Source organism: Phaethon lepturus, unplaced genomic scaffold (assembly GCF_000687285.1).
Source record: "Phaethon lepturus isolate BGI_N335 unplaced genomic scaffold, ASM68728v1 scaffold1155, whole genome shotgun sequence".
NCBI lineage: Eukaryota > Metazoa > Chordata > Aves > Phaethontiformes > Phaethontidae > Phaethon > Phaethon lepturus.
This window is the reverse complement of record NW_010538142.1, coordinates 1-15600: the sequence shown is the minus strand read 5'-3', so window position 1 is coordinate 15600 and position 15600 is coordinate 1. Positions and strand designations below refer to the sequence as shown.

At 37.9% G+C, this 15600-nt stretch overlaps 1 protein-coding gene across 1 annotated transcript; it reads right to left on the bottom strand.

Moving 5' to 3' along the window:
* Positions 1 to 9601: 9601 nt before the first annotated feature.
* On the bottom strand, positions 9602 to 15387 carry FAM150B (family with sequence similarity 150, member B). The gene is made up of 4 exons (XM_010286676.1): positions 15129 to 15387; positions 12240 to 12293; positions 12048 to 12128; positions 9602 to 9666 (listed from the first exon to the last, which is right to left on the bottom strand). Exons 1-4 carry the CDS (start codon positions 15385 to 15387, stop codon positions 9602 to 9604), a joined length of 459 nt encoding a protein of 152 aa, XP_010284978.1.
* Between the last annotated feature and the right edge of the window lie 213 nt (positions 15388 to 15600).

Genomic DNA, 15600 nt, shown 5'->3' with positions numbered 1-15600 from the left:
CTACGTTAATATGCTGTGATCTGATTTCAGTCAGTGAAACTACAGAGAAGCAGAGTTCCACCCACGTTTACTGCAGATGAGCAGCTCGGTGAATCCTGTAGCAGTAGATTCCTTTAACTACCAGTTTTTCTGTATGCAGGTATTACACTTCCACTGAGAAATGAAACTTTAGCATCTAGTGATCACTGAAAGCAAATACAAAATACGTACTTCTCCCTTGCTAAATACAGCCATGTTCTAGGATGGGATTTGGTACTTCTGTCTTTTTTTTTTCTTTTTTTTTTCCTTTCTTCTAAAGAGCTATATGCTGAAGGCTCTTAAGTGTGAATTTCAAGAATCCCAGCTCCTAGCTATTTCTCAGGGTGGGGAGGGGTGTGTTTCATTTTGGTTTTATATTTTGTGCTTAGAATTGAGGATGAAGTGGAAGCTAAATGCTGGTATTAAGATAGAAGTACCTGAGGATCATCTACAGATCACACGTAAATGTTTTCTTCCTGTCTGAGCCATTTTATTATGACAACTGGATTTAATATCTGATTTAAGGAAGAAAGGGAGATGTGTATGAAGGCTTCTTGAGTAAGTGTTCACTGACTCAAAAGTTTTATAATACTAAAATGATTCATTGGACATCTACTGATGATATGGCCTTGCAGTATCATGAATTGACTGCAGATTTTTTGGGGGAAAAATCCAAAACCCAAACAACCATTTGTCATTAAAAAAAAAAAGATTAAATTTATAATGCTGTAGAGACTTGGAGCAGACTTGTGGTCTGGGCCATTTGTGGGACTGGAACACAGAGATCTGTCCATCCTCACAAATCCATAGAGAGTTTCCAAATTACTGGACTTTTCTGAGGTGGGCATACCTTTCTTAGTCTACCAGACTCTCACTGGAAAGAGTTTTAAGTGTGGATAAATGATAGTAGCTACTACAAGATAGCTTGTTTATCAAATTCTGGATTCAGTGAACAGAAAACAAACTGAGGACAACTTCATACCAAACACTTTATTACTTACGCTTGTTATTTACAGTATTTACATATTGCACGTTTGCTGGAATGTTTTAGACATTTATTATATAAAGTAAATTAATGGCAGATTGTGTGTTTGTGTACAAAATCCATGCTCCACTGTCCCAAAAAATATGTCTACTTGGAATTACGTTCCTGTTTGTCATGCAATTTGTACTCCTAGGGTACAATGTGACCCCAATGCAAGTCTGTTTTAACCAAACTTTTAAAAAATTGCATAAGCGTGAAGGATATCAAGTGACCACAACTACTGTGGAGCAAATCTTTAGTAGTTCTAGATATACAAACAAACATTCCTTAAAATTGTAGAATTAAGCAATAGAGCATCAATTTTCTTGGTGAAATATTTGTGTTTACATAATTTTTGGCAGCATTACACATCAGTTGTAAAGTGTGTTTTTAAGTATGGAGCAGTAAGTACTACTGGCAGTTATGCTACTGTAAAGAATGTCAATCTGCAAACTGTTGACAACATACAAAATGCATGTTAAAAGAAGTATGGGAAGTCTGCAAAAATAAATCTCTTGTTCACAATGGAATATGTTAGAAAGGTAGTAAGTTCTATTTCCCTGTTGGTTTCCAAGGCACTTCTCTTGGGTTCTTGGTGTTTCTTTTCATAGTAATAACATCTGGTGGATTAAAAGAAAAGAAAATTGCGTTTCATCATTTTTATATTCACATACCTGGTTTAAGAATATATTTATCAAATGAAACTGGAGAATTCAGTAATAACTTTGGAAAGATCCATTAGTGCGTTTCTGATTCAGCTCAGTTTAGTTTGTATCAGCCTGACTGCTAAATTACTATTTTGTTTGTTAATCAAGGCTGAAATTTTGGAAATAGTCCCTTTTTGTGGTGGTTCATTTTTAGTAGACAGATCTGGAAAATACAGTTCTACCCAGTAAAAATGTGCTCATAGGTATGTTTAGCCTATTCCTGTAAGTGCTTCTGTGAAGTCAAGAGAGTGAATGAATCTCAAGGTCAGTATTAACAGATCGCAAATTCCTGTCTTATGTCGTGGTGTCAGGAAGCTGTTGATAAAATGTCCAGTAAGATACATCTGTCAAGGTAGGGTCTGATGGGTCTAGGAAGGATTTGATGTTTCATTGGGCCCATTAGTGAGGAAACGTGGACTCACACAAACAAGAAACAAGTCGAAGTAACTTTCTGAATTCGGTCATATAAATAATGCCTCTGGGGCCTGCAAACACTGAGGCAACACACACTGAGTAGGACCTGCAATGGTGCAATTTGCTGCCCGTCCTATTAGCTCTTCCCCAAATAGTTTCTTGGAATTAAAATCATTTCTATGACATGGGCATCAAAATCACCGATATGAAATTACAGGTTTCCACATTGCGTATGTACATACATACTCTAGAAGTGTTAATTCAAAGGTTGAGCAGTGAAGGTTACCATGACCTTTTTTCCCCCTACACCTTTAAGCCTGCTGAGAAAGTGTAACCATCTGTGTGTACGTATCTAGAAATCCATCCTCTCTCCGGTAACTTCTGAGTTTGTTTTCTGCAACCACATTTTCTAGAGAGGTGACCATTGAATGCTGCAAGTCTGTCTACCCAGTCTCCTGTGTTTCTGAGACAACCTGCTAATGCCCTTATTTTGAAGTAAAAAGTGCACTGTGTCTTACTAGCTAACAGGAACTGCATGGGTGAAGGACACCGCTCTTGCAAGCACGTTCAGCTGAACCTTGTGTGTCTCATGGACAGCACAAGTCTGTGCGGGAGATAAAAAACCAGTGAGTTCTCGAGTACTGGAGTTCTGCTGATGTCATTTTTCACAGATAAAGCTTTCATATTGACTTTCTGAACATGTTCCATGTGAATTCTCTCAGATTTTGAGTTTCTCTATATTTTCTACTGCTTCAGTCTAATTTGTAATAGAATCATTTGAATGCAAAGTCAGTCAGACTTGACATAATCCATTGGAAATCAAGCTATTGGTGCATACAGAAATACTTGTTAGTAGTATTTAAACACATTTAGCTTTGCAATTTTTTTAAAGCTATTAGGAAATGTAATAATGTTACAGAAAAGCTTAATGTAATTTAGTTTTTTCTGGCTTTGCAGACAGGAGAAATACTTTTTTTTTTTTTTAAATATATCCTTCCTTAAAGGGGAAACATGTAAATTTTCCTTGTCTTGCATTTTCATCTAGTTTATTTTCTGTACCCTGTTCAAGCTGTGACATTTAAAAACAAATTGGCATGCGTTTGGTCTGATCAATGTGTGGTACAACTGACAAGTTAAACACTGATGATTTAATAAATAGTTTTTTCATTACTAATACTAATAGGAATATGCAGCTCACTGAGGGTAAAAAACTGGAATTGGATAGGATGCTGATTTTGTCATCTCATCTGTACCTGCTTTTGTATGGTTATCTAATCAGAAGCTGTGGGCCTTAGATTCTCAGTGCTCAGCTAGGTTGCAGTTCCCTAAATACCTGGTATTTTCAGGCATTTTTAGCATTGATCAATGTTGTTGTTTTACAATTTTTTTTTTTAGATTTTTTTTTTTATTTCATGTAGTCTGTGTTATGTGCATCAGTGTAGGAAAGTTAGACTGGAATTTAGAATCAGAATAGTTTGGGTTGGAAGGGACCTTTAAAGGTCATCTAGTCCAACCCCCCTGCAGTGGGCAGGGACATCTTCAGCTAGCCCGGGTGAAGGATGGCAGGTGGTATTCTTAGTGGAGGTCCTGGATACTCTTTGACTGCAGTCTCCATTGAGAACATCAGTAGCCATACAACTCTCTTCTCTTTCATCTGATTCTTGGTTCTCCTTTGCTAATGCAAAGGGAAAAACCAAACCAAAACACAAACCCAACCAGCAATATTAGCTGAAATCGACCTAACCATAACACTTCCAGTTTTAAAAAGCACAAATGAAAGATACTGTAAAGGCATATTACTGCTTTCCAAATTTGGTTCTAGTCATTATCTATGCATGATGGTAGAGATAAACTCCAAGCAGCAGCTAATCTACATAAGAGAAGAATTTAATCTTTTCAGTACTAACATAACTTTAAAATACTGTGCCAGTAGGATTTTGTAGCGGAACGTCCATGTGCTAACATCAAAAATTCCTTCCCCAAGTGTGAACACCCAGGTGGAAATCTGTTGTAATGTGTGTATCAGATCACAGAGATCCATGCATTGAAGATGATAAGCTCTTAATGTCACAATTGGCGCTATCCACAGAGATCCCGTAGTAAGGAAAACTCAGAATTGCCTCCTAATAAAAATAGACTATGCCACACTAGTAACTGTGTACACTGGTTGGCTATTTAATTCAAAGCAATTGTTCTGATAAAAATCTTAAATTAGTTACCTCGGAACTACTTTGTGTCACCAAGTGGAGGTGAGTGAACGTCATGGGAAGTTGTGTATGACAGATCAAGCTATACTTTCTAGAAAAAGAGGGCTTGCCTTCACTGAATAATATGCAAAACCCACATCTTGATTCCACCTTTCACTTTTATGAAAGAAATATGTCTAACATTTCATGAGTGCACTCAGCATCAGTCTGAGTAAGAAACTGTGTGAGAAAGCAAGCAATTAATGGAAGTTGCTTCCATTGTTAGAAGATGCTTAAAGCAAAACTTCAGGTAAAGCCCAAATATTATTTTGGTTTAAGAACAGTTAGAAAAAATGGATGTATAGTATAGCGTACACAAATGGGATATTTACTGTAGTATTTCAGTTTTCTCTTTACATATTCAAAGTTTCCAAGTTTATTTTGTATCTTCAGCTTTTTTAACATATATTACTAGTATGTTCAATACATCTTGAGGAGTTCCAAAGGAAATTTCAGTTACTAGTGTGCTTTAGCTTATTAGGAATTTTATAGAAAATCTTTGACCTTTGTATGTATATATATTTATTCTTGCCCTATCATATGCTTTAAGCAAGAAATACTGTTTCTATTGCTTTTCCTTTAAATGTTGTTAATTGTATCTGCTTCTCTAGAAAAGAAGCAACTGGTAGATTTTTTTTTTCTCATGCTTTTTATAGTATATAAAGCTTGTTTTCTCTGCTTAGCCTGAGACTCCTACTACTTGCACTACTCTTGTATTCATTAGTGTAAAACTGTTTGTGTCGCTACTTTTATCTTGTTCATTTGAAATAACTGTAGAAACCTACAAGTTAAAAATACATAAATACTTGTTAGTACAGTAATTAGAAGAAATCTTCAAAACAGAAGTATGTAATCGTACGTGATAATGCAGTCCTTAGTCCTTGAACTACTTACGGTACAAGGAGGTTTTAAGCATACATTACAGGACCAGTGTTGGTTTCTAGCAAACACTTAAAGAATAGGTAATGGAAAAGGGAGGGCACCAACGCTAGCACCTGCAGTTTTCAAACAAAAGCAGTAAAATCTGTATGACTGTAGCCAAAGTGATTGTGACAAATGCTGTCAGAGGCCAGATTTTCTTTTTCAGACTCGTCGCTGTCTGTCACAGGAAATCCACAAGATGTGAATCGGGAACTTTAGGTGAAGACTTTGGGAATCTTGTTCCTGACATGAATTTCTTACGTGCTGCAGACAGGTACAAACATAATGGTTGTTGGGTGTATCTGCACGGGGTGGAACAAAGCAAGCATGGAGCATGGCAACTATTAGGAAACTGGGAGAAAAAAGGCTGAAGGGCAGAACAAAAAAGAGCATCAAGGACAGGACTCCAGCATAGCAGTGTTGAACACAAGGAAGTGTTGCAGAATAAAACTAGTCAGAGACGGTGCTGGTGGCAACCAAGGAACATGGCCTGGGGTGCTGATTGGAAAAAAAAAAAAACCAAACAGACTATGGAGTGATGTGGAAATACGAATACGCTGCTCTGGCTTCACTCATGCAAGCTCAACAAGTAAAAGGGCTGTTACTGGGTCCCTGCACTGCTTGTATCTGGGGGACAGGCAAAGTGGGAACATAAGCTCTGAAAAAAGAGGAGATGGAGCCTAGTTACATATGTGTCGGATAAATGAGAAAAAGTGAAGGCTCCATAAGACACATTGTATCCCACACACCCCCTTAGGTATGTATTGTGACAGTAATAGGTGCTCAATTCCTGTTTCCATGTCTTATTTTCTTATTTGCTTTTAGCACTGAGTTTCAATGTCTTGTGTGCTTTAAAGCTGAGGCTCCAAAATGAATTTTAAGTACAAATAAAAAACAAATCCTTTTTTTTTTTTTCCTTCCCCCCAAATTGATCTCTAAGCAGGGACAGATGCCCGTGGATCTGAAAAATGCGCCAAAACTACTAGTTTGCCAAAGCATCAAAAAGCAACAATACATCTGTAGCCCAGCCCACTGATAAGCCTCCACTGAAACAAAAACCAGCTACTGAGCAAAACCTGAAGTCTACTTTTGGGAGAAAAATGTAGGTGTGGACAATTAAGAATGTGTTATTTTAGTTGTTTATAACATAGGAGTTTAAAAAGATTTTTCCTAATGTATCTGTTATTACAATTAATGCAAATGGTCAAATTCTGTTTGTGAATTTAGACCTTTGTGAAGTAGTATCATCTAAGAAATTTTTGTTATCTAATATTCAGGAATTACTCTGAACTTTAGAACTGATACTAACTAGTAGCCTTATGGCAGAAACCAGAAGTGTTTACTGGTTGCCAGACTATAAATAAACTCTTTGTATACTAGAAAGCCGTCTTAAGTAAGAAATAGCTTTGAATTCTTGTCTTGCTATGTGTAAGTGGTGCTGTGTTCAAAACTTTGCCACGTCTTGGAAAACACCTTTGACTAATGATAACTATACATTTTGTGGAGAAAAAAGATGGTTTGGTAAGTGGAAGAAACACAAAAAGAACACATTTATCTGGAGCTTAGTCCATAAAATGATGAAAACATATAAAGCCTGCATTATACTTTTCTGAGAGGGGATGTCTTATGCACAAAAATTGAACTGATGCAGTGGAAAAGCCCTGAGGAGGAAGGACGCTTAATTTCATGGAGACACCCATACACCCATGGATCTCAAGGCATAGGTGGTAGAGAATAGCCTTCCTTTTCCACTAATAGAGGTTGCTTAAGAGTGCTGATCCTACACATGATTTGTGTCTGTGTGGAGAGTAACAGAAGTGGAGGATTGTTAGATTGAAACATGTCTGCTGGTTGAGTGGAGGAGTTGTTTGGCAAAATGAGATGGACTTTTCTTTAAATGGACTCCTAGCTTGAGATGTGAACTACTTTACTGTTCCTTCATGTCATGCGTTTGTGTTTACCTGATAGGATGTAAAGATACAGATAAAACTTTCTAAGGAAAGGGAGAAAAGAATTCCCTACTGTCGTGGTTTAGCCCCAGCCGGCAACCTACTCTGAAAGTATCTGCCTATTAGTATTAGTAACAACATTATTCACCTATCTTTCGCAGGCGAATATCATTATATAGTAGCCAATTTGTTGCTTGCTTTCTGGATTTTACAACTGATAGGTTGAATCCCTGGTATTTCTCCTAGTTAGATCAAAGGTTTTACCTACTTGCTAACTTTTTATTTGTCCTAATACTATATGCAATTGTTTCCACGATTCCATCCCTGAACACACAATGTATGGATAAGAGGTTCCTTGCCATGGTTGCATGTTTCAAATTATGACAAGTAATGTAACAGTTATTGGACCTTAGAAATGTTCTGCATTGAAGCTGGGCTAGTTTAGGTTTATTTTAGGAAGTCAGGCAGGAAATACTTAAAGAATTGTTGTGGAGTTTAGCATAAAGTCTGGATGCTGAATTATATCTAATGACTTAATATATTTCCTCTGCCCTTGCCATTAGAAAAGTCTTCTCTGATGTCTAGCTGGAATCCTCTCTTGTTGCAACTTTAAACAAATTATGTCTTATTTATTCACACTGGATAGAGAGAATGGTTTGTAGCCACTTTTTATGAAATTTAATAGCTCCATCATGTTTTCCTACAGTCATCTTTTCTTTAGATTAAATAATCCAAATTCCTTTTAGCTGTTCTTGTTAAGTGAGTTTTCTAGGTCTTTGGACATCCATGTTGCTCTTCTTTGGATTCTTACAAGAAGCACCTATATGTCTTCAAGTTTGGTGACCTTAATTAAATTCAGTATTCCAGCAACAGTGATTATTTCAGCTGTTTATAAAAACAGTGTTTCTATTATAAATTCTAGTATGCTGTTTGTCTTTTTTCAAGTGTTGACATGGTTGACATGCTTAGTTTGTGATCCACTACAACTCATATGTTTTCTACAGAACTATCTGTCTAGCTGTTCACAACTTGCCATGTACTTCTGCAATTGATTACTCTTGCACGGCTTCATAATTCTGCTTTCCCCTTTAAGTTTTATCCTATTTTTTAGACTATTCAGCTAATTTTCCAAGATTATTTCCAAGTTCCAGATTGTACTCTATCATGGTTGCTTCTCCTACACTACTGTCATCCATAAATATACTGTCTTGATCATCCAAGTTACAAATGGAAATACTGAACACCACCATACCCATAATGAAGCTGTGTGACTCTGCTCAATACATTTTCCAGTTTGACAGTGAATAACTTACTTGTATATTTTTCCCAGCCATTTTTACATTTATCCTGATCACATTTCCCTAGCTTGCTTGTGAGAATGCCGTGCAAAACAGTGTCAATGCTTTAAAGAAAGAAACTAAGATGTGTAACATTTACTGCTTTTTCTCACTGACTTTCTCCACAGGATGTGTATTTTGTCACAGAGTTAAAATATCTTGGTTTGGCAGCAGTAGTTACAAATCCATACCGGTTATTATCTATCCCTCTATTGGAGGTCACATTTTTGTCTCAGGTAAAGGTTGAGGATAGAATGTAAATTAGTCCTTTTGTATTCCTAGTGTCAGTGTCCTAGAAATGCAGATAGTTTGGAAGTACTTGTTTTGATTGGGTTTCTTTTTTATTTTGGTGCATGGTGAAATTCCCCGAGTATTTGTAAGAATTAGAGGTACATTTAGGCAAAAAGGGAGGGAATAAACCCATAGACATGAGAGGTGAACACAATGAAAATACCAAGAAATCGAAGTAGCTTAAAGTTAATCAGTGCTACTAATAGTACATTTTAATTGAATTACTATAAAAGCACCTGCAACCTATCTGCATTTATAAAGCTTTCATAGCATATAGCTATGTATATATTAACTCATACTAAAACGTACACCATAGATGTACAGCTGCACACATAAAAGGGCTGCTGCTGCCAGTACAGGCAATCGTGTACTGAGTCAACTCTTGAAAAATAAGCTACAGCTGTTGTGTTGTGTGCTATAACAACAAATTGACTATTTGCTAACTGTATGCTGCTATGAATAATTCACAGCTGATGCACATGGACCTTTATATAATGACTGCCAGTAGAGGGTACCCTCTTCTTCTTGCCGGTATTTGCCCTGTTAAGCCAATTACTTCAAGTACTCTGAAAGAGGAATACCTTAGCCAAAGGACAATTGTTATTATACTCTCATGAATGTTCACATATGAAACACAAAATCCACTGCTTTGCTATGCAGTGGAATGCCATTACTGCTATGAAAAAGCTTACCTTTATCCTTCCATGCACATTGGGCTTACTGCCAACCGAGTAAGAAGTCTGGCACATCTTTTATAATCTGTTGTGAAAAAAGAGCATACATAGATTACTAAAGTAACCAATTTTGCCTTTAAAAATCAAAATTGATAACTGTGTAAATTATTGTCATAATAAAGTCAAATGAACACCTTAATTTGCAACAGTACAGAAATCAGCTCCTTAAACTTAGAAATGGAGTGTGTAAAAATTGTGTAACTGAAAGCCATGTTCAATGGCGCATGTAACTATGCAACTGACTTCTGCATATGTACTATCTATAAACAAATAGCATGAATGTGCTTGGAGGCTCTCCAAGTGTGCATATGTATGAAAATTTATACATCTGTGCTTAAATGAGAGATCTAAACATGTGACACTAGTATTTCCATACTAGAGGAAGAGTAAGTAGTGCTCAACCATCTTTGAAATCCAGCCCTCAGTGAGCAAGTCTGTCAATATTAAGTAAGGCAAGTCTCCAATAAATTTTCTGCCTGGAAAAACTGTTAAATTATCCAAATAACATCTCCTAGTCATAGAAATGTTAAGTCCAGCCCCAGTAGGTGACCACATGACACAAATTCATTCATAACTCTATTGAGTTTCATCTTAAAACTAGTAAAATTGTTTTTTTCCACAGTAGTCCTATTGTTAGCAGTTCTTATTTTAAGTGCTTTCTGCTTTTTGATGCATTCACAATAAGGGACAGAACCAATGCAAAACTACAAAGTTAATCAAGAGATTTTTTTTTTTTTTTTTTAACATGGCAAACTGAAAGCAAATACCATGAAAGTTATTTATGGACAGACAGCGGAGTAAATTACTCTTTAGGTGCCAATGCTACTATGCTGTACGAAGCACTAGAAGGTATGCCAACAAAATGCTTTTGTACTGGCTACCACCGTGTTGCAGCATCATAGATGCTTTTAATTTCTTTTTTGCTTGGCCTTTGAATTTTTACATAAAATGAACAGTATTACCTGAAATCAGGATATACTGTGCATGAAGAATTAAAGCAGGTTGTTTGCCTCATTTTCCTAGAAGAAAGTTACTGAAAGGAGACGCTAGTCAGTCCAGTCCGGTGACTGATGTTGATTTTCGTTAGGCATTATTTCATTAATGAGTAACTACATCTAATGTTTCCTAGAGGTGCAATGTTAACAATCCCTAACTCACAGCACAGATATGCTATAATTTCTACATTCGTAATTCATACAAATTATCCTCCATTATCCAGACATTTTGTTGGTGGGTATGTCACCTGTCAGGAGGAAAGGGCTAATTCAGACTTTAAGACCAACTAGTTGTTAGCTTCACAGCTTGAAGTACTCATTAGTGCCGAGTCAAATGATGTTTGTGTTGTGATCCTTATGAAAAAGGTAATATGACCATTTGCTTGTTCAAAAGAGACTAGTTATGAACAATGACCGTCTCCATCCATGTAAACAGAACGTGATCTGGTTAGCCACTACTTATAAGATCCTTGTTTTCCCAAGGTATTCCTAATCTGAGGCCTTACAAATAGGGAAAAAGTCTGCCATTCTCACCACATATGCCTTTAAAATATATTGGACTGAAATATTTATTAATACTTGAAACTTGGAATCTGTAACTGTTGTTTCTATTCCCAGCTCTGCTACTGACCCAACTGGTTGACCTCAGACAAGTAAAATAAAGCGTGCTTCCATTCTGAAAAGGCTGTACTAAAATAGCATCTGCTTATTCAACAGGTTCACCTCAGTATGAATCTGGAGTCACATCTACTCACTGATAAATGTCAATGTCTGATTTTTTTTTTTTTAATTCTCTGTGCTGCCAACACTGATAAGATAGCATAAGATCAATTTGCTTATTTGTGTCCATCATCACTTCCCCCCCCCCCAAGCCTTAGGAAGTTATACTTTTGTAATTCACTGCAGACAAGGGTTGCAAAGATTCACTTTGCACATACCAATCAATGTCACTGGTAGACTGGTAGCTGAACAGTCAAAATATAAGATGTCTATAAAATATGTTCTACATAAATAATCAATGAAAAGGAAATAGCCCCACATGGATTTCTGATCCTATCTTGAATTTGCAGCACTAGAAATTAAATATGAGAGATTTGCGAGAGGACTCGTGTTCCTATGAAAAGCAAACACCTTTTGTTTGTATCCAGAGGCACATACATCAGTACCTAAGGAAGCAGTGTTTACAGCCATTCTACACAGTGTATTTGCAGTGAAAAAGTTGTGTTTCCTCACTGTAATGCTGATGCTGTTCTAGCAATGCTGGAAAGCGTACTTAGTACTTTTTAGAGCACTACAAATTTTTCATTGCAAGGAACGTATTCTAACATTGTATCGCTACGTGTACCTCATAGAGCTATTACATTTTAGAATTTTCTGTTGTTTTATGAAAGTCTCTGTTTTTGGCACTTACATGCTGGGATGGTGCAGTCCCTTGTATTGTGATAAAGACGGTGAAAGTGTTTACTACACTTTGGGCTAAAGTAGAGTGGACCTGAAATACAAAGCAAAAATAAGTTATGAATCGGCACAGCTCACAGAAAGAAGAGTGCAGCTTATGGTATTTATGTGAAATGATGGATACCAATGCAAAATTAAAACATACCTGTTAAATGCTTTAAGAACTTGTCTTTCATCCTCAGATCTCTGGGAACTATTTCTGTTGGACAGAAAAAAGAATAGTCACTCTACTGCACTGGAACTATGCTTGCCAAGCGTAGTACGAGGAAAGGGAATAAACCCTGTCCAGCAAACATCACCACTACATCTTGACAGATGCACAGAGGTCAAAAGTCCTTTACACAGAGTAGACCAAATCGCAAGAATTTGTTTTGCATGAGAAGCTGCTGTAAAATGCACTGTGAAACACCCTGTGATGATGAAATAAGTAATGTCTGTTAGTTGTGCAGTCATTAACGATGATGACAGTTAACAAAGAGTCAGATTTTAGCTCTCTATGAATTACATTATCAAGTTTACCTAGATTTAAACTCTTCCAGAAATTTTAGTTCATGGTTGCTCAGAAATGGCATATTCCACTGGCAGTAAAGACCCAAAGACCAAGTTTGGTTTAGTGTCTTCCAATTCTTTTATGCAAATGTATCCACTCTTTTGTCACAGGTATATTGGTACAAGCACTGTCCTGCTATAATGATAAAACTGGATTGATCTACTTACAGGAATCTTCCCCCTACCCCCAGCAGTAAATAAAATTCACAGGAAATGATCCCAAGCAAATTGCTCTCTTCTGGCTCCCTATGTTTGTGGTTTACCGCCTTGCGTTTTGCGTTCAGCAGATGGCAAAATGAAACTGGTTTACTGAAATCCATTTTAGCCCTAACCCTTGCTTGTGTCTTCCTGATTTACAGCTATCTTTGATTGCTTTCCGTTACAAACTCTATGCTGATAGCGTATGATACACTACATGGTGCTTTATTTATTTGACCATAAATGCCTGAGCAGCCTTTTTCATTCCCCTGGCACCTCTTATCAGATACAAAGCAGAGAGCATTTCCATCCAGATCTGATTCACTTGTGAGGTTAGACACTTCTCGAAAGTCATTCTTCATTTACTTCTAACTTTAGTCAGTGTAAGTAAAATTGACCTTATCATATTTGACCTAATTATGTCATGAAAAGCATTAAAAACACACATGCTTCACTCAGAAGTTTCCCGTGGGACAGGCTCACTAGGAAAGTGATGCCAAAACTGAAATGAAAGACTCTTAAGCAGTAGTTCCTTTTCAGAGTTGCTGGGAATAACTCCATTATAATAACAGAATGAAAAATTCTGCTTAGGAGTCAGTGACACCACCTCCAACTAATCTGGTCCGAAGTGGGTGTATCATTTACATAGATAACTGTTCAGCACAAACCACCGTTTTGCACCAACATGCTGATGTAGGCTGGCCAAAGACCATGCCTGTGTTCCACATTGAGATTGAGTTGTGCAGACCAGGATTCCCTGCTTAGTCAGGCCTCTAACTTTTCGAATAACTCCATTATAATAACAGAATGAAAAATTCTGCTTAGGAGTCAGTGACACCACCTCCAACTAATCTGGTCTGAAGTGGGTGTATCATTTACATAGATAACTGTTCAGCACAAACCACCGTTTTGCACCAACATGCTGATGTAGGCTGGCCAAAGACCATGCCTGTGTTCCACATTGAGATTTAGAATTGTGCAGACCAGGATCCCCTGCTTAGTCTGGCCTCTTTAACTTTTCTAAAAACATGTTTCATTTCTAAAACAAAATGTTCTCACTATGCTGATCTTAAGTGGGACAAAATTGTCTTCCTTTGTATATTCATTAATCACCCAGATAGAGAAGTAACATTTTCATGACAACCACCACCAAATGCAAATCATGAGGATATGTGAATATGAATGAGAATGAAGAAGAGGTACAATGAAGCTATATCAGATCAATAAAGGCAAAATAAATAGAGAAGTAACATTTTCATGACAACCACCACCAAATGCAAATCATGAGGATATGTGAATATGAATGAGAAGAAGAGGTACAATGAAGCTTTATCAGATCAATAAAGGTAAAATAAATAGCATAGTAGCAAAATGAAAGCCAGCTTGGAAAAAGGTGAGTAGACATCTCCTGGAAAATATTTGGAAAGTCACTTCCAGGAGGAGGGGTAAGATGAGCAGCAGTAACGTTGTAGGGGGAGGGACAGTGAACAGTAAATTAGAGATGGCAGCAAGAGAAGCCAAATCAACTTTCATGTGGATGCACAGAAACTGAGCTGTGACTATCCATCACTATGTGGCTTGGTATGACTGCCTCCAGACTGCACTGTACAACCCTGAACATCTTACAAACCAACCTGGGCTTTCACTGGAGGTTCAAGAGGAGCCATTCAAATGAGTCGAAGGATGACTGCAGGGGTGTCTTAAAGCAGTCATAGCTTGTACAGTGACAGAGGAGCACTCTGTTTCAGTTCCCTAGTCTTTCAAAGGTGCTACTACCTCTGGAGCACAAAAGGGACTCACAAGCGGGGCAAAAAGTTTAATAAAGCTAAGCTGCAGGAAAGACTTGTAGATGTGGATCTATAAGGACATACTACAGTCTTGCAGGGGAATTCTTGCTAGGGTCATTTCCAAGAAACACTTAAACCAAGCACATATTAGAAAGTGGTAAAGTTCCAGGAAAAAGTGCATTTTCATCCCTTATTTCTTTGATCTCAGCCCATTTCAGTCTTTTCTCTTATTAGTAGGTTTTGTTCAAAGCCAACACACAGAAGTCAGACTTTCAGTCGAGTACATTATCCGGAAAGTAAGAGACTCTGAGATGTGAATGGAGTTTTTCTATTCCAAATTTGCCGCCTGTGTCAGTTTATGATACCAAAGGGAATCTGCAGGCATTTTGAGCGTGAGTTCTTGACATAAAATTAGTAACCTGATGTGATGTCTGATTCACCAAGGCACCCTTAGGAAAAAAAAGCACAACAGATCTCCCAAGTCATGGACTGTGACTTACCAACTCGCTGCTCGTCCTGGTATCCTCCATAGTCGGCCACTTCCCTTTGATCCAAGTCATAGTCACGCTTGGAGAAGTACTGCATCCCACTGTCCTTCTCCAGATGGTACTGCTTCAGTTCCTGGATGATCTCCATGATCAGATTTAAGAGACTTTGCTTGTCCTTCAAATCTGCGGAGTCGGTTTTCTCTTTGCAGTGTCCTGCCGAGAGCATTAAGAGCAGCAGCCCCAGCAGCCCAGGAGACCTCAGTCCGCTCATCGCAGTCTGACCTGAAGGGCGCAGATGAGGAGGAAGGACCCGCGGCTGTGGGAGGCCTCCCGCTTCGCTGAAAGAGAAAAACGGGAGTGGATCGGAGGTGGGGAGACCCACGGGGCTGATAAGGGAAACGCTACAGGAGGATGGCGCCGGGACCGCTTGCCAGGTCACACACGGCGGGAGCCCAGCCCAGCCCGCCCCAGCAGCCCCGCGGGG